This window comes from Panthera uncia (genome assembly GCF_023721935.1).
Source record: "Panthera uncia isolate 11264 chromosome B3 unlocalized genomic scaffold, Puncia_PCG_1.0 HiC_scaffold_1, whole genome shotgun sequence".
In the NCBI taxonomy this organism is placed as follows: Eukaryota; Metazoa; Chordata; class Mammalia; order Carnivora; family Felidae; genus Panthera; species Panthera uncia.
This window is the reverse complement of record NW_026057582.1, coordinates 72,510,355-72,535,333: the sequence shown is the minus strand read 5'-3', so window position 1 is coordinate 72,535,333 and position 24,979 is coordinate 72,510,355. Positions and strand designations below refer to the sequence as shown.

At 44.1% G+C, this 24,979-nt stretch overlaps 1 gene segment (V, D, J or C); it reads left to right on the top strand.

The window, feature by feature from the left end:
* The first annotated feature begins 4,501 nt into the window (after positions 1-4,501).
* On the top strand, positions 4,502-23,609 carry LOC125908810 (T-cell receptor alpha chain C region-like). The segment is given in 5 exon segments: positions 4,502-6,265; positions 19,400-19,654; positions 21,452-21,496; positions 22,279-22,386; positions 23,071-23,609. Coding segments are annotated over 4 exon segments (420 nt in total).
* The last annotated feature ends 1,370 nt before the right edge of the window (positions 23,610-24,979 follow it).

The following is a 24,979-nucleotide window of genomic DNA, read 5'->3' as shown; positions in this document are numbered from 1 at the left end:
AAGGCTGCACTGAGTCTGCAAAAAAAAGTTGACTAGGGGAATGGGAAGCTGTCACTCATAATGATCTAGATGCCACTCCATAAAGTTTCAGATTGATTGAAGTTAAAATTAGGAGAGACACTATGGCAGGAATCTAAAAACTGATAACTGTAATGGAAACAATAAAAGGACTAGATTTATCTGTTGGATAAATAGAGTTGAAAATCATGAGTTTGATGGTGATAAACCAGAGATGTGGGTATATAGAGACTTCATTTTAAGTGTTGCACAATAAATGCCCAAATTTGTGTCAAATGGCCTGTGTGTTGTGTAGAATACAAAAAGAAAGCAAAGATGGAACCCCCGTTATAGATGAAAGGGTTCTACCTCTTGGTTGGGGGTATGAGAAGAGTGTAGACTTGTGGGTGTTTTTAGCTGACTAAGAAACAACTGTGGGAAGGGCCTAGGTTATACATGGGTCTTTGGGAGTGGGACTCGACTGCTGGTCAGGCCTGGTGAGTAGAATATCAGATGAATAATGGAAAGATAGAGGACAAAATGTCTTCATGTCTCAAGAAATGATTGTGTAATGGAGGATGAGCTGGAGTTTTAGGGGATCACTGTTAACTAGAGTTCTGACATCTGGCTCTAGCAGGAGAATTAACCCCAAGTAGCCATAATCTTCCTCTAAAAGGGACAAGGAGGAAGATTCTTCTCTTGAAGCTCCTCTACGATTTACCTGTCCTATGCCAAAATGTCTTGTGCGCCCAAGCCATTTGTGTCTTTCATAGTGGTAATGGTTCTACCTGCTCAGCCTCAGATCACCTGGTCTTTATTTGTAAAATAAGAATAATAATATCTAGGCAGTTGTGGCCTGAATGAGATAATGTACTATATGGTTATTAACCTGCTTGGCATGTAATAGGTTCTCCATAAATGGTTTTCTTTTGCCTTCCCTAAGTAGATTAGAGGTTGCAAAGCCCAACACTGGAAGGCCATTTTTGTGTGGGTGTTTGCTATGGTGTGAATGTCAGGATACAACAAACTCATCTTTGGTAAAGGGACCATGCTTCTAGTCTCTCCAGGTAAATGTTGACCCCACCGTGCCCTTATTTTCTCTGTGTCTACCTTAAGGCTTCTACGTGTACTTACGTGTGTTTTACCCTTATGGATGCATCTTCCTTGTTTTATCAGGCAACCTATGAATTTAAGATTGAGCCTTTATGGGGAACATTTAAAAATGAAAATAGGCAATGGAAGAGTTGGAAATAACAGTAGAACCAATTCACTGGGTCAGAATGGTGCAGAGACTAACACTCTAGACAATTAGGACAAACCAGGTATCTTTGGAAATAGGCTGGCTTCCTGTTTGAAGCCTGGCTGTACTTTCTCCCCAGGCATCCCTCCCATTCCTCTTACCCTCCATATCCCAAATTTAGCTATGGGATCTTGGATAATCTGTGACAAATACAGCTATGGAAACCTTTCATTACTGAGAAGATCTTCCCATTAAAACTGAAAGATCCTTGAAAGCAGAGACTCTTGTTATATCCCATGAAGCATCTAATATGGTCCTTTTACAATGTAAGTGCTTCATAAGTGCTTGTTTAATGGAAATCAAGGACCTAAAGAAATCAAGTTTCCAGGCCAAGGGGAAGAAGAGATAAAGTAAATGACAACATCCAGAATGTGGTGAAGAGGAGAAGACTCTAGATTAGAAATCAAACAGATCCATGTTTGGTCTCTACTACCAACTAGCAGTGGAACTTTGGACAGCTCTCTGGCTCTGGGCCTCAGTTTTCTCTTCTGTAAATGGGGAAGCAGATCTGCATGGCCTCTCTGCCCACCCTAGCACCAGGAGCTATGAATTTATTCCATGGCAGGGGGGATGCTTTTTTCTCCTACAAATAAGTCAAGTAGCTATCTGAAATCTTGAGTGTTTTCTAACTCATTAGGGTAAATCAGGAAAAGAGGTGAAGTGACAGAATTTATTGTGAGGCATCAGACACTGTGGGACTCACTGGGAGGAACAACAAACTCACCTTTGGGACAGGCACATGGCTGAAGGTGGAGCTGAGTAAGTAGTAACTACAAAATGTATTCTGGTGTCAGTGAACAGGTGAAAAGGAGATGTCATTTGCATCATTTGTATCTTATTTATAATTAACTATAATCTAGTACTAATGTATTAAGAACTGTGGCACCCAGACAAATTAGTGAAAGTATTCAAAGACTATACAAGCATATTTTCTCTGGGATAGGATTTAGTGAACCATTAAGACTTTTCCCAAGATATGACGCTGGCAGAAGTTCTAATATCAGAGTTTTTAGCACTGCAAGTGAGCTAAATGGAGCCCGATCGAGAGGAAAAGCTAGAAGAGCAGAAAATTGCATGGCCATGATCTAATGGATGCTTTCTACTTCCAATGCCATTGATTCAGAGATGAACTGGGGGAAGGATGTTCAAGGTCATTTTATCCATGCCCCAAATAAGCTATACCAAATTCACTCCAGAGATTGTGTCCCTTTACAATAAACATTGTTCAAGAAGAGTCAGTGAAGTGCAGAGAAATGAGCCCAGGGCTTCTGGTTTCAGTCTAGCATTCTCAACTTGGTCCCAGCTGGTGGTGTAACATTGAAAAAGTCATTGCCCCTCTGTGTGCCTTAGACTCCTCCTGTGTGAGATGAGTGGGGGAAAAACACTCAAAATCTGTGGTTCTGGGACCTCACTCATATACCACTCTAGAGTTTATATGACTCAAGGGCACAGACTTATGGCTATTTCATAAATTCTACAACCCTGAGAAAATAATATTGTTAATCAATAATGTAACATCATAGAAACAGTAACTCCCTTATCATAGAAACTTGTGCCTATGATGTGTGGATGCGATGTTAGGTACATGATACATGGTATTGTTTATCCTCAAACAACTCTAGGGGGCAGGAGGCAGTATCCCTATTTTACAGAAGAGGAAACTGAGGCTCAAAGAAGTAATTGCCTGAGATCCCAGTGTTAGTGAATAGAAAAGTCTAGATTCAAACCAAGGTCTGCCTGATCTCAAAGCCTTGCTCTTTCTACAACATTCTGTCACAGACCCTGTGCCAGGGCTTACTTAGAAATGAGAGACAATGCCAATCACCGTGAGTAAGGAAAAACATGGAATTTATCTTTTTATTCTTAAATATTGCCATGACTTAGAGATGGAGATTTGGGAGATCTTGACCTGAATTCCCCAAGAGTCCAAAGGATCCTCGTCCCCTTTTCATGAAAAGACAAAAAGTACCAGGGATACTGGGGGCATTTACCCCATGGACACAGAGGAGCTGCCAGTAACCACTGTCCTGATGCTCCCTTTCCCTGGCTGTATCTTATATTTTCCCCAGGTAGACCAGTCACCAGTGTAACTGATCAGCAAGTGCCCAACACGAGTGTGAGTTATAGAAAATGTAACAGTAAGGGCACTTTGGACATCACTGAATCACAGAATATCAGCTCTGAATGGGAGCTTAGACATCATCTAATTGTGTCCTCTTTACTTTTACAACAAGGACATTAAGCGCCAGGGAGGTTGGTTGAATTGTCCAACCTCATAAAGTCAGTGAGAAGTAGGTCTGGGACTAAAGCCTGGGGATTCTGGTGCCTGGATTTCACAGAATAGTGACTAGTGTTTGATGAACCTGGTAGGAAGTGTGAGATATGTTCAACACAGGAAAAAAACAAATGGGTTTTACTACAGGAGTATTAAAAAAGTGTTCCTTTTTATTAGCACCTTCCAGTGGGCACCCTGGGCCTGCTCCCCAGCTATGGTATAAAAATGGAAGGGGAAGGAAATGGCCCATTTTGTCATAGCACAAATCACTGTGGGAAATACTATAGGCTCCAAAGTTGTCTTTGGGCCAGGAACAAGACTATTTGTCAAAACAAGTAAGTTCTATGAAATGATCTGATTGGGATTACAGCTGAGGGACATACATTTTCATTGATTTATTTGAGGGGATGGGCATGGTTTTGTCTGCTACTTAAATAAGAAGATAGGTTGGCAATGATAGTGTCACATTATTATCCATGAGCATCATGAATTCAAGAAACACGTCCTGAACACCTAGCAAGTGTGGATGGATAAAACTACCCTAGGTTCTGGATAGAACTGAAATTCTGTAATTATACGAATGACCTTTTCAACCTGAATTTTCATAACATTTTTTTTATATAATCTACTGTATATAAAGCGGGATCTCCTATTGGGTTCTTCCTTATTTCTTGTCATCTTCCAATGGTCTTAGGAAAATGAAGGGTAAATAGTAAAATTATATGCCTTCTCCCACTTCGGTACATGCACACAGATGCAGGAATATGCTTAGTAACTAACCTTTGTGTGACATAGGAATCCCAGGCTCAGGCTCAGTGACAGGGTGCCATTTTGTATAGAGTTATGTCAGAGTGTGAACACAGCCATTCAGAAACTCATATTTGGAACTGGCACCCAACTTCTGATCAGCCCAAGTAAGTCAGAACTCCTGAAATGTGTAAACCCATCTCCAAAACTGGGTTTACATTTTTATATGTAGCATTTAGCATGGTCTGTAATAGAACATCATTATGACTAGTACTACTGCTATTTTGTTATTATTGATCATAACAATGCTGCTAACTCAGAATATATATTTTCTACCATATTATTTTTTTTTTTACCTTTTAAAGAGAGTCAGTGTCAAGGTATCAGGAGGTAAATGTTTGAGTTTCCTTTGGAATCAAATAACTTAGTTGTTCATTCAGATGCTCCCCTTCTCTGCTAAGGGTCAATATGAACCTCAAAATGTTTTGGATTTTATACTGCCTCCTTATTGTCTGTCTTAGAAAAGTTTCCTTGATTTTTCCCTGCCTAGGTACTTAGATTTTGCAACTTACATTTATCCAGAGTATACTTTGCTTTTAACCTCTCCCATAATTGGCCTCCTTGTCCCAATAATTATGCACAGCAAAAATCAGTTCAACTGTTTATGATCACTGGGTCTCATCAATAAGCTAGGGACCACAGCTGCTTTTAAAAAAAGAAAAAAAGAAAAAAAGAAGCATAAGATACGGCCCCTGCCCTCAAGAAGTTCCAGTCTTATCAGAGAAACAACACTTATATATTAAAAGTCTAACGATAATTTACATGTGAATGTGCCAAGATGGGTACTGTATGTGGTCATGCACAAGACCTGGGACCTGGCAGGGAGTCCTGTTGGCTGGAGACAGGACAGTGGTGACAAGGGTCAGTCCGCATTCCCAGGCAGAGACCAAGCATGATTCCACCTATGTGCTTCTGGAAAAGGACTTATGTCTGTTATCTGCTGAGATGTTTGACTTTCTTGAGGACAAAAAGCCCCCTGGGCAGAATCCTTGAGTGAGGTGAGGATAGAAACTGCAATGAGTCAGGCTGAGTCACCAGGACTCTTACTCAGCCCCAGAGAGGAAGAGGTGACTGAGTCATGCCAAGGCATGTTTTTAGCACGGGGCCCCAGCAGGGCATGCTGGAAATGCTCTCGCTCCTACTCTTTCTGGCAAAGTGAAAAATACATTTTTGCGTATGTTACCCAAGAAAATGGTACCTTCTTTTCAGGTGTGTCAGCTGAGGTAAGAAAATGCCTCCCCGGTGCCTTGTAATTTCCATCTTTAGAAATACTCACACCTACCCTGACCTAGATTGGAGGCAGGTTTTTCCGCAACCTTTTGTGAAGGCTCTGTTCCACCCCCCCCATCCCCAGAGGAAAAATAGCCAGAGGCTGTGTTTGTTGATAGCTATGATGAGGAATAGGGAGGCCAGTGGGAGGTGGCACAGCTAAACCCATTAGGGTGGTTGTAGCATGCATTACAGGGAAAACAGAAGGATCAGGCTTTCCAGGTCCCCAGCTTTTTTTTTTTTTAATGTTTATTTTTGAGAGAGAGACAGAGACAGAGACAGAGACAGAGTATGAGTGGGGGAGGGGCAGAGAGAGAGAGGGAGACACAGAATCTGAAGCAGGCTCCAGGCTCTGAGCTGTCAGTGCAGAGCCCGATGTAGGGCTTGAACTCACGAAGCGTGAGATCATGACCTGAGCCAAAGTTGGACGTTCAACCGACTGAGCCACCCAGGTGTCCCTCTAGGTCCCCAGCTTTTAGAGCTCCAGTGAAGGGTGTGTGTCCTCCATGAGAGGGTGCACAAAACCAGGACCTTTTTGTAATGCTCTTACCCAGAGTGTGGCTATGGGAACAACAGACTCACTTTTGGGAAGGGGACCCAGGTGATGGTCACACCAGGTAAGTGAGCTGGGATCCTCCTGTACAAATGACCTCCCTCCCATCACCCCCAAACACTGTTCCAACCCCCAGTGCTGGACAACTTCTTCTGTCCATGGGGGTAGGGGACATGTCATTCATCGATGCCACACCTAAGGTTCTTAGACAGTGACTGTCCCAAACCTTTGCCTGTCCTTTGTTTCTTTTACCCTCTGCTTCTCTCAGCATCTCCACTGACCATGCTCCCATCCTCCGTGAAAATCTGCCCTGCTCTTCCCTGAGATTGGGTTTCAAATTGCACAAAGACCTACAGAGGTGAGAGCTGGAAGGGGCCTTGGGGACATTTTGTTCTTGTTGTAGGGGGAGCCAGAGGCCCAGGGTCCAAGCACCTGTCCAGGGCCATGCTGGGCAGGCAGTGAAAGGTAGGGACAAGGCCCCAGTCCCTCACTCAGCAAGCCCTGAGCTCAGCAAAGACACACAGCTCAAGCCTAGTGCAAGGTAAGCCCTCTGAGGACCAGCAGCATGCACTGGCCAGGAAACCAAGAGCTGAGTTCCCACCTCAGTTCAGGACCTCAGCTCAGGCCATAACTTCTGAGAGGTTAGCTTTCCCATCTCAGAAGAAGGGAGCATGGTCTCTGGTTCTCTCATCCTTCAGAGATTTTATGGAAATTCTTGTGACTTTTTTTCTCTGTGCTATGGTTCATAAAAGCCAGGCCCTGTCTGAATCAAGGTCATTAGGAATAAAGGAATAAGGGGGTCTCTGGCTGGCTCAGTCAGGAGAGATGTGACTCTTGATCTCAGGGTCATGAGTTCAAGCCCCATATTGGGAGCTAAAAAAAAAAGGAACCAAAGACCTTTGGATGCTTTGGCCTATTTCCAGGTGGTAAAGAGGGAAGGAGAAAAGTACCAATCACAGGAAGGGCCAAAATCTGCTTGGAGTCTGGCCTACAACCAGGGAAATGCAGGGACTAGACCCATGGGCCTCAATGCAGGAAGAAGCCGAGGAATGGGAAACCCTAAAGAGCTAAAGAAGGGGAAAGACAGAACAGAAGCCTTTCAGGAAAAGGAGATAGAACAGCTTCAGCACAATGTACTACCAAATGTGTCCTGGGCCCTCCAGCCTTGGAGACTTCCAGAAGCCCCTTGTATCTGACAGAAGAGCAGCAGGATCAGACCCTTAGTGTTGGCCAAGCAGGCAGGGTGGTGGTGCTGGTATTGGGGAGTCACTCCCCACTTCTCTGCTGCCAGGAACATGATATTCTCCTGGGTAAAGGAAGTGAGGCACTCTCCAGCCCCCACCACTGGCTCCCATCATCACCCCTTGAGGCTAAGGCTCAGGAGATTTCTTGCAACTCTCAAAGGGTCCCCAGTGTTTTTTCCCTGGATTATTGCCCCAGCATCACTCGGGCCATCGGTAGGGGGAGGTCACATAAGACAGGATTTAGCAAAGGCTTTCCTCGCTGTGGGTATCAGGAAGCAACTACAGACCTATATTTGGAAGAGGGACCAGCCTTGTTGTTCATCCTTGTGAGTATTACAGAAATTACCATTTCAATAAGGCAGATTTTGTAGACAGCAATATATTATGGAAGGATATCATAATAATGAGAGTCCGTGATGTGGTCTGCTCCATCCTTTGTTGTCTGGGAGTAACTTAGGGTGTTGGGTCTAATGAAATGGTCAAGGGTCTGCTGAACAAGGGTATTTCACGGTGCTTTCAGAGGACAAATTCTCAAGTTTTGAGAAAAGATACTTCACTCTTGGTTCAGTTTCTGAAGCAGGACTTTCTTCATGGCAGCCAACAGGTCTACCCCCTCCCTCAACCCTGTGGCTGAGACTCTCTCTCATACCTCCCCGTGGATCCATGAAATACCTGTCCTATGTGAAAGTGTCCCAGCCAGAGTAAGGCACCCAAGGGTGCTGGAGGGAGGGGCATGTGAGGCAGGGATGGGTCTCCTCTAGTGGCGAGAAGCCTCATTTCTTTCCCTTAGTGTAAAGCTTGCTGGGAATCATCACATTATTAGCTACTATTTACTGAATGCCTGACATGTACCAGTGATATTTTCTATCTTGCCATAAGTTCTCTTGCAAGGTTCACATCCATGCTAATGTCAGGTAGCTGGTATCATGCCCATTTTACAGATAAGGAAACAGAGGCTTCCCATAAGTAACGTGCCCACGATCACATAGCTAGGAATGACAGACTTAGAGTTTAACTCAAATATATTTGACTTCTATCTGACTATTGTTTTCTTGTTATCCCTGCTACCACATCTCTCCTGCACTCTGAGAAAGAAGACCCCAGATCTCAGAGTGGCTCAGAGGCCACTTATTTGGTCTTTGCTTCGCCCATCCTGAGCCCTCTTGCCATGGTGACCATGGCAGCCTTGGCAAGGACTTGGCATTTCTGGAGAAATCAGTAAAGTCATTGGATTGGGTTGGCAGGATGCAGGTAAGGCAGGCAGGGAAATAGAACCATGGGCATGAGGTGACATGAAAAGAGAAATCTATCATAAAACCATGGAACAGGCTATTTAAAAGCCCTGTTCCCAAGAGTGAACACTGTGAACGCATGAGGGGACCAGGCAGCCGCCCTGGGTGGCAGAGGGCAGGTATTTGTACTGAATCATATCAGGGTGCGGGGACAAGTGGCAGAGCGCTCAATTTTGGGAGTGGAACAAGACTCCAAGTGCATCTAAGTAAGTGCCTGACCTTAGATTCTAGTCAAAGACACAGAAAGTCCCTACTCTGCTTTCTTAGATGATGAATCTGCACTTCCTGAGCCAATTTCTCATGTTTCTTCATGAGACTTGAATGTTTTGAAATTTTAATTTCCAGCCACTGGCTCAATAGTGGTTTATTTTCTAATGCTAGAAATTGCCCACGGGGATTGGCCTTTTCATCATTCCTGAGACAGACTCTTTTGCTGTTTCTAGATCCTTTTCAGACAAAAGATCTTTATCAGAAAAGAAATTATGACTGATTATGCCAGAAAATATATTTTTGTTATCATCTAGTTTTCATGAAAGGTGGGAAATTAAACTCCCCAAAGATGCTGGCCATTGGACACACTCACAAAACTCCATATCTAATCAAGAGCTGTAGTAAGAGCTTAAAGCCTAAATAATGCAATAAAAACCATAAAAACTTCAGAAAATAGAACCACACAGAATTCAAAAGAGAAATGAAATAATGCTAATAAAAGAAGATAGAGAGCAGGACTGCATTAAAAATGAATTCAAATATTTAGAGGTCTTTTCTATTCAACAAATATTTACAAAGCACCTACTATATTCTGAGCACTATGCTAGATGTGAGGGCGAGGGGAAGGAAGGAAGGAAGTGCAGAGCCTGATGCGGGGCTCGAACCCACAAAGCCATGATGTGAGCCAAAACCGAGTGGGATGCTTAACTGACTGAGCCACCCAGGCATCCCAGAACATGTTGCTTTAGACAATAGTAAGTATTCCCCAATGGAGAGAGTTGTCAGACTTCAAAATGGGAGATTACATCCATCCAAATCCACATGGGTGAAATAAAGCCCATCTCTCTGGGGAAAACTTCCTCTGCTTTGACCTGTTCATTAGTGCACTTCAGCAAAGCCTCTGCCCTGCCATGGGTCTGTTCAGGCTGTATTTAAAAAGCCCAAAACCTATCATATTCCTCAAGAACCAGAGTTTAGAGGCATGTAAGAACTATAATGCCTGTGATAGGGAAGCAGCATAAATGGGTTTTACTGGCAAAAAGGAAAAAGTTCTGTTGATAAATATGTCTCCACTTGAGAGACCACCCAGGAAACTTTCCTCCATTAGGACCAGAATCTTCTTTGAAGTACACAGCTTCAAGGTGTATAGGAAGGTGTGTGGAAGGAAGACCAATAAATTCATATTTGGGAAAGGTTTTAAAGTTGTCATTGTTTCTAGAAGGTAAACTTTGCAAAGTGTTAAAGCAATGTGATTCCTGCATCTTGATTGCATCCGTAACTGCCCTCGAGCTGTTTCTGATGGTGGCAGGAGAATTCACTATACAGCTGACTACATGTTCAGCAATTCCCCAAATAGAATGAAGCTGTTTCATGATAATTAGAAAGAAAGAATCAGAATCAATGAGACCCCTAATTGTGGCCATAGGCAGAACAGACTCAGAACACAGAAAACTTAAGGATTAAAATTAGGCTAAAATTTAGAATGGAATTTTAAATTCTTAGAGCTAGAAAAGGAACTTCTAAGGAATATACATATATATCTAAACCTGTATATGTTCCACAGATGTTAATGGATGTTTTAAGAAAAAAAGATTACTGGATCAAATGGTTGGGAGGTTCTGGATTCTTTACTGCAGGACTTCTCGGAGCCTTTAAAACTAGCTAATATGCCCTGTTAGTATACAGTATACAGCACTTTCCAAACTTATTTGAGCTTAGAATCTTTTTTTGCAGAAAAATTTAGAAAGAGTAGAGTTCTGTGAAATTCTCACCAAGAAGGATTTATCTAAACCACTCTCAAACTTTGAAAGATTTTTTCCCCCTTTGGATGTCAACCCTAACCTTAGAAACATCTGGAGAAAGAGATTCTCAAGCCCCGTACATAACTCCCTCCTGATTCACACAACCTTCAGAGTTAAGCAATCTTCCCTGTGCGTTTCATGTGAATATTCCTATGGCAATTTTAGCCTCTCTTTTTCTCTGCCCTCAAGAAATAATAAAACTACTTTCTAAAAGAAGGGCCTTGCGCAGGCCTCCATTTCATGATTCAGCCCTACCCTAGGTTTTCCATCCATTGCCAGTGCTCTGAATTCTCTTTCAAGGTTCATTTCCTAATTAATTACTGGCTCATCTTCAGACTCTTCCAATTTTCCTCCTTCACTTTCAGTGTGGGACCCAGAAAGGGTGTTCACCCTCCGGGAAGGCCAGAACAGCTCAAGGCTAACTATGAGGGTAACTATGAAGGTAACTATGAGGGTAAGATCTGTGGGGTTATTACACTGAAAGCTGAGAAATTAGGACTCAGTGACCCAGACTGTTTGCTAGTGTCAGAGAAAGGGTGATCTGGAGGAGTCTGTAGAACAGAGGAGATGTTGCTGCCCCAGGAAGGCTGGGCCTGCCTAGGTTAGAGTTCTTATAAAGCACCCTGCTATTGTGTGTTGTCTGGTAGCTACAATAAGCTGATCTTTGGAGCTGGGACCAGGCTAGCTGTGCAGCCGCGTGAGTATGACCATGCACGTGTCAAGGACCAAAGTAACTGACAACCTGTCTATGAGAAAACAGGCAATGATTTATGGCAAACGGGGAAATATTAAATACTAGTTTCCCATTTCTACAAGCTTTCTTGGTGACTTAAAATGGTCCCATTTCTCATATTAAAGACAGAAATGCCAAGAGGCAGTTGAGTAAATGAAAATCTGAGCAGAATAATTTACAGAAACATAAAAAGATTTCCAGATACTCTGTGCTCTCAAGCGAAGCTGATAATATCAGCACCAGATAATCTGATCATTCAGGAAATTAGCTCCGTGCCCTTGGGGGAAGGAATGACTTAATGGCGAACACAATGCTTGCAGGTAGCTAAATTCCTCCTTTTGGCTAATGACTTACCTTCTCACAGAATCTTCCTCTCTGGAGTTTGGTAGAGTTTTGAACCTCTCCCAGGGTAAAAGTAACCCCGACTCCTATCTGCATGGCAATTATATGATGTGACAGAGCAAGGCATGGAGGCAGGATGGTATGGGGTTCGTAGCAAATTTGAGAAGCTGGCAGATCTGGGGAAAATTCTGGCTCTACCCTCTCTAACTAATAAAGCCTCCTTCCTCAACAGCAAAATGACAATAAGGACATCATAATAATATAAGACAATGTCCAGCCTAAAGCAAATAATTAATAAATGGTAGCTTTTAATAATAATTATTATTATCTAGAAAAGATATCACCATCATCATCAAGGCCTTGCTATAAAAGGCTTACATTATTATAAAGAGAAGGGGGAACAGCTTCCCTGGGATATAGGAAATCTAAGAAACAAAGACTCAGGGAGCCTTTGAGGATGGTACTTTCACAGCCTGGTGGGTTCAGGCAGATTTATGTCAGGAAGGATATTAGAAAGGCCTTAGCTGCAGTGAGGATACAGCATGGATACCAGGCTAATCTTTGGAGCAGGAACCAGACTGAGTGTCCATCCAAGTAAGTAAAGTGGGGCAAGGATCGACATTGACAATTGATTCTTCTTTGCCCAAGATGCTAAGTTAAGCCCAGGTATTTTCTTCTGAAGGATCCCAAATGGTTCTTTCCACCCTTCCCCAGAAAATTCCCCCAACCAGCACTCTGTGCTTGGGAAACATCTTTAGACTGAGACTTTAAGAATCATGAGGCAAATGATAAACAAGTAGTCCTGGACCTTCCACGAGAAGATCCAAGATACTACTGCCCTGAACAGGGGTTTTGCTCTACTGAATTCTTGGTTTATTGAAATCACAACCTCCAACCCAGGGCACTACAGCAGGATAGGGCAGGAGGAAAAGGGATGAACACACCAAAGTCTCAACCCAAAAGAGCAGAAGATCTAACTCTAAAAAGTGTGATTCTCTTGTCTTCTGTGGGAGATCAGTGCTTCTCCTATTGAAGGAGGAGGTAGATTTAGTGAGTTTCTGTAATGGTGTCACCTGCAGTGTGAATACTGGAGGAAGTGTGGGCAAATTCACATTTGGAAAAGGAACCCAAGTGTCTGTAATATCTGGTGAGTCGTCATCCCAGGTGACACCCATGGGCCAGTGAGTGTCACTATTCCTTTCCTCAGGGGTATCAGTCTTACCATGGTAAGACTAACTGTGGGTGTTAAAATGAATTGTCTTCAGAGGCCTGGAGCTGTCTTGGGAGCTGGGACCAGGACACCTGTGTGCCCACATCACTATCAGTTTTCAAAATCTGTGTTTCTCTAGGTCAAACACATTAAAATTTGACTTTAATGGTTCAATGGATATTTTCTAATGCCTTCTGTGTGGACATCACTCTATAAAGTGTTAGATTGAGTGCAAAGAAGTCTAACATAGATGCCTAACCTATTCCCAAATAGGATGAAAACTAGCCAAAGGCACATAACTATTATAAATTTAGCAACCTGAAAACTATTTTAGTATTAACCAATTGATGACGTCAATAGGCACAACAGAGATTCAAAGGAATAAGGTTACGACTGGGAGCCAGCCCAGATGGATAAGGTTTTATGCAGTAGAAAGGATTCATTGAGCCTGAAGGACAGGTAAGATCCGTATGGGCAAAGAAAGGAGAGAAGGGGGAATTTCAGGCATAAGGAACAACAAGAAAGAAGGCATGATGTTGGGCATGAACAAGGCACGTGCATTTTGGCCTAAGTAAACACATCTGATAATAAATTCGGATGCAGAGAAAGGCAAATAAGATGTCTTCTTAGACAACAGAGAAAAGGGATTCTAGAGCCTTTGAGAGAAATACAGATAATTAGGGCCAAAGGCCCCCACTAGGAAATCAGGGATCCAACTTAGAAATACAGACTGGATGTGAATGTGAGAGGAGCTGGCTCCTTCCATGGACAGCTCAAGGCCTAGGGACCTCCCTTCTTCCTTCTTCAGTGGGCTCTAAGAGGTGGGTTACCCCATCCCTCAGAGGAGGGAAAACCCAAGGGTTTCTGTAATGGAGATATTAGGGGTGGCATGAAGGTGTTGCCTCCCAGCTGAAATTTGGCAAAGGAACAAGAATTTTCATAACTCTGGGTAAGTCTGCCCAGGCTCACTGCTTCCATGCTCACCAGAGGCTCAGTGGGACCTGGAGTCAGGGTTGCTAACTCACACTTCCGAGTTCCTGATACCTAACTACGAAGCACAGATTTAGTGGTAAGGAAGCTTTCGATCATTATGTGCCCCTCTGCCTCCAAAGCACTGAGCATCAGGGCATGGGTTTCTGTGGTCAGTTTTGAATTAAAATGAAAGTTTAGGATCCAGAATAGTTGAACTTCCACATTGAAAAATTGATGGTCTTGCTAAGGCCAACTGCTGAGATGTCATCGGTGGTAGGATATGTTTTGCTAAGGTGCAACAGAATGCCTCTCCTCCCAGGGCTCTGGCAGATGGACCCCTAAAGACCTCCAGATTAAAAGTGACTCATTTCTTGTCTTCAGACAAAAAGAGCTGGACAGGAGAAACAACAGCAAAAATGCAGATAGAGAAGCCCAAAGTGTATCAATTGATGACAACTAGACTTGAGAGAGGCCAAAATCACCTCAATTCTTCTGACTTCATTGACTGCTATTTCATTTTGATCTCTCACTAGCAAAGTTGAGCAAAAATTGGCCTGCCCCTGATGGAGTCATCTCCCACAACAGACTTAGAGATTGTTTTTAAGACCCACACTCAGCCCTTAGTGCCCTTCCTCAAAATCTCATGTTCTGTGGCATAGCTCTCTCCAGACCAACGCTGTCCAATATAAATTTCTGTGACAATGGAAATGTTCTATCAACCTGTACTGTCTAATATGGTAGCCACCAGCCACATGTAGCTACTAAGCTCTTAAAATGAAGTTTTAATTTTTATTTGTTTTAATTTATTTATTTTTTAATTTATGTCCAAGTTAGTTAGCATATAGTGCTATAATGATTTCAGGAGTAGATTCCAGTGATTCATCCCCCATGTATGACACCCAGTGCTCATCCCAACAGTGTCCTCCCTGATGCCCCTTACCCATTTATCCCATCTCCCCACCCACAACCCTCCAGCAACCCTGTTTGTTCTCTGTATTTAAGAGTCTTTTATATTTTGTCCCCCTCCCTGTTTTTATATTATTTTGCTTCCTTTCCCTTATGTTCATCTGTTTAGTATCTTAAATTCCTCATATGAGTGAAGTCATATGATATTTGTCTTTCTCTGACTAATTTTGCTTAACATGATACCCTCCAGTTCCATCCACATAGTTGCAAATGGCAAGATTTCATTCTTTTTGATTGCCAAGTAATACTCCATTGTTAATGTGTGTGTGTGTATGTGTATGTGTGTATACATATATATATGTATATATATATGCGTATATATACGTATATGTATGTGTATATATATATATATGTGTGTGTGTGTGTGTGTATATATATATATACACACACACACATATATATGTATATATATATATGTATACACACACACATATATATGTGTATATATATGTATACACACACACATATATATGTATATATATGTATACACACACATATATATATGTGTGTATATATATATATATATATATATACACACATACACACACATACACACACACCCCACATCTTCTTTATCCATTCATCCATTGATGGACATTTGGGCTCTTTCCATACTTTGGCTATTGTCGATAGCGCTGCTATAAACATTGGGGTGCATGTGCCCCTTTGAAACAGCATATCTGTATCCCTTGGATAAATACCTAGTAGTGCAATTGCTAGGTCGTAGGGTAGGTCCATTTTTAATTTTTTGAGGAACCTCCATACTGTTTTCCAGAGTGGCTGCACCAGTCTGCATTCCCACCAGCAGTGCAAAAGAGATCCTCCTACTCCACATCCTTGCCAACAACTGTTATTGCCTGAGTTGGTAATGTTAGCCATTCTGACAGTGTAAGGCGGTATCTCCTTGTGGTTTTGATTTGTATTTCCCTGATGATGAGTGATGTTGAGCATTTTTTCATGTGTCAATTGGCCATCTGGATGTATGAAGTGTCTATTCCTGTCTTTTGCCCATTTCTTCACTGGATTGTTTTTTGGGTGTTGAGTTTGATAAGTTCTTTAGAGATTTTGGATACTAACCCTTTATCTGATATGTAGTTTGCAAATATCTTCTCCCATTCCATCGGTTGCCTTTTAGTTTTGCTGATTGTTTCCTTCACTGTGCAGAAAATTTTTATTTTGATGAGGTCCCAATAGTTCATTTTTGCTTATGTTTCCCTTGCCTCTGGAGACATGTTGAGTAAGAAGTTGCTCCGGCCAAGGTCAAAGAGGTTTTTGCCTGCTTTCTCCTCAAGAATTTTGATGGCTTCCCATCTTACACTGAGGTCTTTCATCCATTTTGAGTTTATTTTTGTGTATGGTGTAAGAAAGTGGTCCAGGTTCATTCTTCTGCATGTTGCTGTCCAGTTTTCCCAGCACCATTTGCTAAAGAGACTGTCTTTGTTCCATTGGATATTCTTTCCTGCTTTGTCAAAGATTAATTGGCCGTACATTTGTGAGTCCATTTCTGGGTTCTCAATTCTGTTCCATTGATCTGAGTGTCTGATACTGTCTTGATGATTACAGCTTTGTAATACATCTTGAAGTGTGCCTCCTGCTTTGGTTTTCTTTTTCAAGATTGCTTTGGCTATTCGGGGTCTCTTCTGGTTCCATACAAATTTTAGGATTATTTGTTCCAGCTCTGTAAAGAATGCAGGCATTATTTTGATAGGGATTACAGAGAATATGTAGATTGCTTAGGGTAGTATTGACATTTTAACAATATTTGTTCTTCCAACCCATGAGCATGGAATATTTTTCCACTTTTTTATGTCTTCTTCAATTTCTTTCATAAACTTTCTATAGTTTTCAGTTGATAAATTTTTTACTTCTTTGGTTAGGTTTATTCCTCGGTATTTTATGGTTTTTGGTGCAATGGTAAATGGGATCGATTCCTTGATTTCTCTTTCTGTTGCTTCATTATTGGTGTATAGGAATGCAACTGATTTCTGTGCATTGATTTCATATCCTGCAACTTTGCTGAATTCATGGATCAGTTCTAAGCAGTTTTTTGGTGGGATCTTTTGGGTTTTCCATATAGAGTACATGTTGTCTGCAAAGAGTGAAAGTTTGACTTCCTTCTTGCCAATTTAGATGTCTTTTATTCCTTTGTGTTATCTGATTGCTGAGGCTAGGACTTCCAACACTATGTTAAATAACAGTGGCGAGAGTGGACATCCGTTGTGTTCCTGAGCTTAGGGGGAAAGCTCTCAGTTTTTCCCCATTGTGGATGATATTAGCGTTGGGTCTTTCATATATGGCTTTTATGATCTTGAAGTATGATCCTTCTATCCCTAGTTTCTTGAGGGTTTTTATCAAGAAAGGATGCTGTATTTTGTCAAATGCTTTCTCTGCATCTATTGAGAGGATCATGTCCTTTTTTTTATTGATGCGATGTATCACATTGATTGTTTTACAGATATTGAACCAGCCCTGCATCCCAAGTATAAATCCCACTTGGTCATGGTGAATAATTCTTTTAATGTATTGTTGGATCTGGTTGGCTAGTATCTTGTTGAGGATTTTTGTGTCCATGTTCATTACGGAAATTGGTCTGTAGTTCTGCTTTTTAGTGGGGTCTTTGTCTGGTTTTGGAATGAATTTTAATTTTTAATTGAATGTTCATTTTATTTAATTTTGGTTAGCTTTAATTTAAATAGCCACATGTAGCTAAAGACTATCATATTGGACAGTGTGGTCTAGACCTTCTCTAGTCTGACGCTGACTGGCTCTAGGACTTGAGTGAGTGTTTAACCAGGACTCAAAGTTGGACATCTGGCCCCCACTGCAATCCCTTTTCCCCTCTAAGCTCAAACTGCATCTAGTGGCACCTTATCTTCTGCCTTCTCCTCAAAGCCACATTCTCTCAGCACCTCCACACCCTTCCACATCCCCCTCCCCAGTCCCACCCATGACTCCCACTGATGATTAAAAAATCCATTGGGGTGTGTTGTGGTGCATAATGGCTTCTGGTCTCTCCTCTCCCTGCAAGATTTATGCCTTAGGGCCTTAACCCACAGTGATGGCAGACTCCCTGGATATGTGGACACTGGAGGGGAAAAGGCAGAATCCCTCAGGGCCAGAGCTTTGGACATCCCTCACACGTGACCAGGGACCCACCCTTGTTCTGCTGTTTCAGGGACGGCCCCACACCCTTGGGATGCCTTGACTAAGCAACCCAAAGCCATGCCAAGGGCTGATTCCCCTGGTTTCAGGTCCAGCCGGAAGTCTGCATTGCCAAGGCCACCCTGGCTGGCCTCACACATGGGGTGCACTCCTGGTCTGAGAAACCTTGCATGCATGATGAGGAGCTGTGGGAGCAGAGAACCACAGGGGCAGGAAGCTCTAGTCCCAGTGCTGCTCTAAACTCTCTGGGTGGCCCCAGCGTGTTAACCCTCCCAGCAAACCTCTGCTTCCTCCTCTAAAGGCAGGAGGTCTGAAAGAATAAACAATGAGAGTTACATTAAAAACACAAAATCCTCCAGAAATACTGAAGAATGATTCTCAGCACTAAGGAAAAGCCTCCAACAGCCCCTGCTTCATGGGGGGGTGAAGAGTAGAAACTGTGTATAACTCGGTAGCACGTTATGATGGCAACGTCCTAGTGGTATCAATAGCTGCAATCACTAACATTTATTCAGTGCCTTACGGTTTATTAAATATAATTCTATAAGGAGAAACTCCCCCTTTGTTTCTCAGAATAGCCTGGTTAGGAAGGTGGAAGAGGCAATATCTCCATTTTACAGATGAACTTCCTGACATTTAAGGAGCCGATGTGACTTGCACAGGGCCTTGTATCTAGTGAATGGTAAAACCAGGTCTGGGATGCAGGTTTATTGTCCAAAACTTTTATCAGTGAGAAGTCTTCTGGTGATGTGACCCTCCTTCCAACTTAATGCCAGCCAATAATAAACCTCAGATTCTTGTCAATACCCAGTCTCAGTTGGGGGAGACCACCCCAGATTCTAAGGCATACGGTTTGCTTTGCTAGGCCTTTTTTCTAGGCTTGTTTTGTCCTGCCAGAGCTATATTGTTGCTTGGTAGGCCCCTTGTGCTTTTGAAGAAGTTCCTATTAACTAAAAGAATGAGCAATACCATTAAGTAGCCAGCCCTATGTTTCTCATTTCCTTGAATGGCCGGCAAGGCCAGGCAGCAAGCCTTCACTGAGAGTCTGGCCGCTTGGTCAGGACTCATGGTTTATACCTGTCCCTGACTCCCAGGCTCTTTGGAGCAACTGATTTCTGGAATGTTCTTTCCCATCAAAGCCTGAGAATGTGACTTGTCAGTCCCACAGAGCCCTGCTCTTGCCCATCACTGGCATCTGGACTCAGGCCTGGGTTCAGGCAGGAGGCAAACGGACATCTCCTAACCTGGGTTCTTTTGGCCCACAGCTATTCAGAACCCTGACCCTGCCGTGTACCAGCTGAAAAGCCCTGAATCCAGTAACATCTCTGTCTGCCTGTTCACTGATTTTGATTCGGAAGTCAATGTGAAACCATCCACAGAGTCCAACATGATTAGATTGAAAAGTACTTCACTGGACATGAAGACTATGGATTCCAAGAGCAACGGGGCCCTGGCCTGGAGCAACAGCTTTGATTTGGGATGCAATAGTACCTTCAACTACACCTTCCACTCCAGCTCAGGTGAGTCAGCCTTGGTGCCTGTGCAAGCTGAGTCTCTTCACTTTGAGAGGCCTGGTTATTCCCGGAGTTCAAGTGGAGGGCATCTAAAAGCTGCTCTGACTGGTGGTCTCAGCCTCATCGATGGTCAGCAAAGCCCTACCCTCTTGTCACTGAGCACCAGCGAGGTCCATCCTGGCAGGCCGCAGGCTGTTGCAGGCAAAGAGCAGATGGGGAGAAGGTGGCAGGAAGGGCACTGGCTTCTCACCTGCCCTGAGTTCCTGCCTCCTTGCCTCTGCTCGGGCTGTTTGCCCCTGTTGCTGCTCTTCAGGCTCCAGTCCAATGCCTTTCTCCAAGATACCACCCCTTGTTTCTGTCTCTCTGCCAAAGGTCAAACCTCACCCAGTCATTTATTCATTCAACATTGATTGTGCCTGTACAATATGCCAGGTGCTGGAATGGAGGAGTAAATAAGTCAGATGAGGGGTGTGCCATGAGGAAGCTCCATTTTAGTTGGAAGAGACCATCCATCAGCAAGCAGAAATCTAGACAGCTTCAGATTGTAATATGTGCTTTAACTTGGGAGTTGAGGAAACAGCCAACTTTGGAACAAAAAGTCAGGAAAGGGCTCTCTAGAGAAATGCCCTGTGATGGGGCGCCTGGGTGGCTCAGTTGGTTAAGCGACCGACTTCGGCTCAGGTCACGATCTCACGGTCCGTGCGTTCGAGCCCCGTGTTGGGCTCTGTGCTGACAGCTCAGAGCCTGGAGTGTGTTTCGGATTCTGTGTCTCCCTCTCTCTGACCCTCCCCCGTTCATGCTCTGTCTCTCTCTGTCTCAAAAATAAATAAACGTTAAAAAAAAAAAATTAAAAAAAAAAAAAAGAGAGAAATGCCCTGTGAGATGATATTTAAAGGATAAGAAAAGACCAGCCATTCCAAGGGCAAAGGAAGGATCCTATGCAGGCCTGAGGCAGGTGCACGGTGAGAAAAGGGGGAGAGCAGCAGGAAATGAGATGGAGGAAGTAGGGAAGGGTCACAACACAGGGCCTCCTAGGTCATGAGAGGACAGCCACCACTCTAAGTACAATGAGAAGCTATCGATTGGTTTTAAGCAGGAGAATGACATCCAATTTACTTTTTTTAAAAGAACACTCTGACTGCTGAGTGGAAAATGGATTGTAGGAACCAAGAGTGGAAGCAGAAAGGAGGCTATTGCAGCAGAGAGATGATGGAGGCCCAGACAGGGAGGCAGCAGGGGAAATGAGTGGCCAACACTATCTCAGATTTAAAGTTAGACCCAAGGAGGGGTGAGAAAGAAAGAGGAGATCAAGGAAGGCAGTTAGATTGTATGCCCAAGCAGTTGAGTCAGTGACAGAGCCATTTACTGAGATGGTGACAACAAAGGAACAAATTTAGAGTGCAGGGATCCAAACTTTGTGGGACACATGAAAACATCCACACTCCTTATAGCACTTGTCACTGTGTATGTCTTACTGCCTCTTTTCAGACACCAGACTGGAACTTACCCAAGGGCAGGGTCTGTGTCTGATGGCTCCTGTGGCCTTGTGTGTCATGTAATGTGTACTTTGCACGACCAGTGTTTGTTACGTGAATGGAGTGGTACCCGGAAGCTACAGTGTTGATCCCACCAATGCCAGGGGCTCTCCTAGCAGGTGCCCATATGCAACAAGTTCCCTCCAGACATTTCCATGAGAGAATGTGGAAAGCCTATAGACAGACATTCATCTGCCCAGATCCATGGTCTGGGGTGGGAAAGTCAGCACACTCAACTCTAAGAAAATTTCTTTGTTTCTCCTTTTAGAATTTCCCTGTGATGCCAATGTGGTAGAGAAAGGCTTTGAAACAGGTAAGAGAGGGGTCTATCATGGCTTGAAATGCATCCATAATCACCCTGACTAGATAGGAGAGTTGGGAAGGAATATGTGGATCTAGAATGAAGGTAGGAGGAACAGGAACATTCTGGAATGCCCAGGCTCCTCTCACCATCTCTAATGTTCTTTTCCCCTCTAAGTACTTTCAGTATTACTAGACCCATGACTCACTCCTAGGCCTCTGTATTCCTTTCCCTTGCTCCACTGTCAGGAGAACCAAAGAGTTTCTCGGTGGCCCACCTATGATATTTCCCACTGGCTTACACAAAGGCCTGAACTAACCAGGTCACCCTAAGGACATTTTCTCTCTGTCTGCCTCCTTTCGAGAAAAGCAGCAGAACTCACACAGCAGTAGTCTTATCTCTCAGGATCCTCACCTCTCCTCACCACCTACCCTGGACCCATCCATTTCCATCTGAGCCGTTTTCATTGAATGGTCCCTCTTGGGGTCCAGACACCAGCTTCTCACTCAGGGGCCCAGATCCAAGGGATTACAGTGAGTTCTGAGCACCACCCCATCCCCACTCCTGAAGGATGCAGAAATAAAATAAACACTGAGCGCAGTTGGTGTTTTCCTTTTGAAAGGGAACCCTCTTAACCCTGGAGGAATATACAAATATGCTTAGGAGGGGATGTGTACCCAAGTTCAAAGGGAGAGGTGGGCTAGGAGCTGAGGCTTTGGGGGAAATCGTGGGTAGGTCATAGGGGCTGTGTAGACACATCGGATGTACATGCTAATAATCTCTTGGTTTTGCAGATATGAACCTAAATTTCTACAACCTGCTAGTGATCGTGCTCCGCATCACCTTCCTGAAGGTGGTTGGCTTTAACCTGCTCATGACGCTGCGGCTGTGGTCCAGCTGAGGTGAGCAGGGATCTCCTGTGGGAATGCGGGCCGTGAGGGTCTTAGGGTGGGTCCCCAAGGTCAGAAAGCAAACCTCCCCCCAGGGTCTTGCTTTTAGGTCCTAAGGCTGGGCACACCGAACTCTTCTACTTTTTCCTGTTAGGGGTCCCTGTTGTTAATCACAATGGCCTGGATCACTGGTATAACACAGTACACTCCTCAGGTGACAACAGTTACCTCAGTTGAGCCTTGTCTCTCCCATGAATCACGAAGAATGGCTGTTATTGTCCTCACTTTGGAAGGAAGAAGTTGAGGCCAAGCAACATCAAGGGCCACCCACTAATTAGAGTCAAAGAATAAGAGAATCTCAGAACCCAGGCTCATTCGTACCCATGCCTTCCACTGTCCCCATTTCACTGCAAAACCTAGAGGAGTCCACAATTCCTTTCCTCATCTCCTCCACCCCCAATATGGTGGGAAGATATTATATTCCTAATACACCCTAATCCTGGCTAGCGTCTCCATACCCTTCTCTCCCAGTATCCCTGGTCATCCTACTGACAAGTGCATCCTGTTCCACCACCAGCAAAAAGAACTCCAGAGTCCATTAGAACTCTGCACATAGAAGCATCTCCATCACATCCCTAACTGTCTTGAGTCTGTCTCCTCGGTACCTAGCCTGACTTCTGCTCTTCCCTATCCCAGGTCACCAAGAATGTGAGAGCCCAGCGCTCCCCTGCTCCTCCCACACCTTCTCCCCCTCTTCAAGAAGAGAGGCACACTCTCTGCCCCCATGGAGAAGAAGGTTCCCTCCACCTCTCTGGTCCCACTGGCAACGTCACTGACCGGACCCTAGCAGATATTTGTGATCAAGATGCTGAAGAGCTGCCAAACACCGCTGCCACCAGTCTGTCCCCTCATCGCTGCTTGTCACTGCCTGACACTCCCGGCAAAGGAGCTGCTGCTGTGGCCTCACCTGGCTGGGGAGAAACTCCCCGACCTTCCCCTGAGACTGCCCATATGTCCCCTGGATGAGGGATCCCCAGTGGGTCCTCTCAGGCTCTAGCTCCTGGAGAATGTTGTGAGGAGTTTATATATTTTAAATTATGTTCATAAAGGAATAACACATCACACTTGTCCCCAAGATGTGAGGAAAATTATTATCTAGGCCCTGCTGTGCTGTGTATCTGAGCCACATTGTATATTCTGCTACCCATGACTTCATTAAAGGCATTGAAAGAGCAGAGACTGTGTTTCTGTTTGACTGGGTTTGGTCAGGGTCGCTTTCGGCTTGCTCTTGATCACTGGCTCGGCAGAAAGAAACCAAGGCGTTCGTCCTAATGTCATTCAGAAAGCCTAACTCAACAAGTTGCTTAAGTCAACCTCTTCCTGGAACAACCTCTTAAAAATTCCACTTAGAAGGCTGTGCTGGGGGCCAGGCAAACCCACTTAAAAGTTTAGGTCCCTGTTCTTCCGTTTTCAGGCCACACCACTAGGCCACCCATAGCAGGAGGCCCGCATCCATGACTGGTAATGACTGGCAGTTGAAATTTGGCAGACGGGGACCACACAGCAAGTATCCCCAAAATGCCACCCACTGTCTCCTGCCTTCCGGGAACATTTCCTTTGCCTTTCCTTTCAGACTCGATTCCCACTGAAACGGTGCATTGCCCCCACAAATTCATGGCTTGGGACCACCCACCATTTGAATGCCTGGGTCTCAACCCAATGCCTCAACTTTGGGGTGCCCAGTCTAAGAGGAAAGGGGTGAAGATTAGCCAGACTTTCTATTCCCCCCCCAACCCCGGATGTTAGAAATGGGTCCTCTACCCTCAAGCCCAGGGACTCTGCCAAGGAGAGTGGATGTCTCAAGCTCTCACCTATAGGACAGAAGGTAGGGCTCCCTGGGGCCCCTGGGATTCTTCTGAGCCTTCTGCTACCTGAGTGCCTTTCCTGGGGTCATGGACACTTATGGGAACATCCCTCAGAGATTCAGCCATCCTCCTCACAATTACTGATGTCAAGCCCAGTGCTTACCAATTCCCAGGGGTAAGAAAGGGACCTATCCCCAGACACCTCTATGGTTCACCCATGTGTCTCTGGCCACACCAACCATTAATATACAAATCCTTCCAAGCTACAATTCAGGCCTGCTTCTTATCACAGGGATAGAGCCACCACTTCAAGAAGTGATTTAGGCATGTCCCTCTCCTCCATGAGCCCCAGGATCACCACCTATAAAATGTCATTTAGGACTAGAAGGCTGCCTGGAAGGAAGATCCATGGAAGCTCCATGCATCTCTGATTCTGTGGCCTCCATTCAGAACTAAGAACCATTGCCCATCTCCTGGCTAGCTTTACTGAGGGTAGTCACAGAATCCTCAGTTCTCTCGGAACCCCCTCATCTGCAGCCTGAATACAAGTCCCTTTAAAGATCATTGGAGGGAACATCGGCCGAGGAAATCTCATCCTGGCGGATCACTGTCACACATAGGACAGAGGCCACTTTGCCAAAAGTGAGATTCTGCCACCTGTGGGGAACTGAAAACTGCCTCCCCATGAATCTGACACGATGCCAGAGATCCCACCATTGGGAATTTCTTTTAATTAAAGG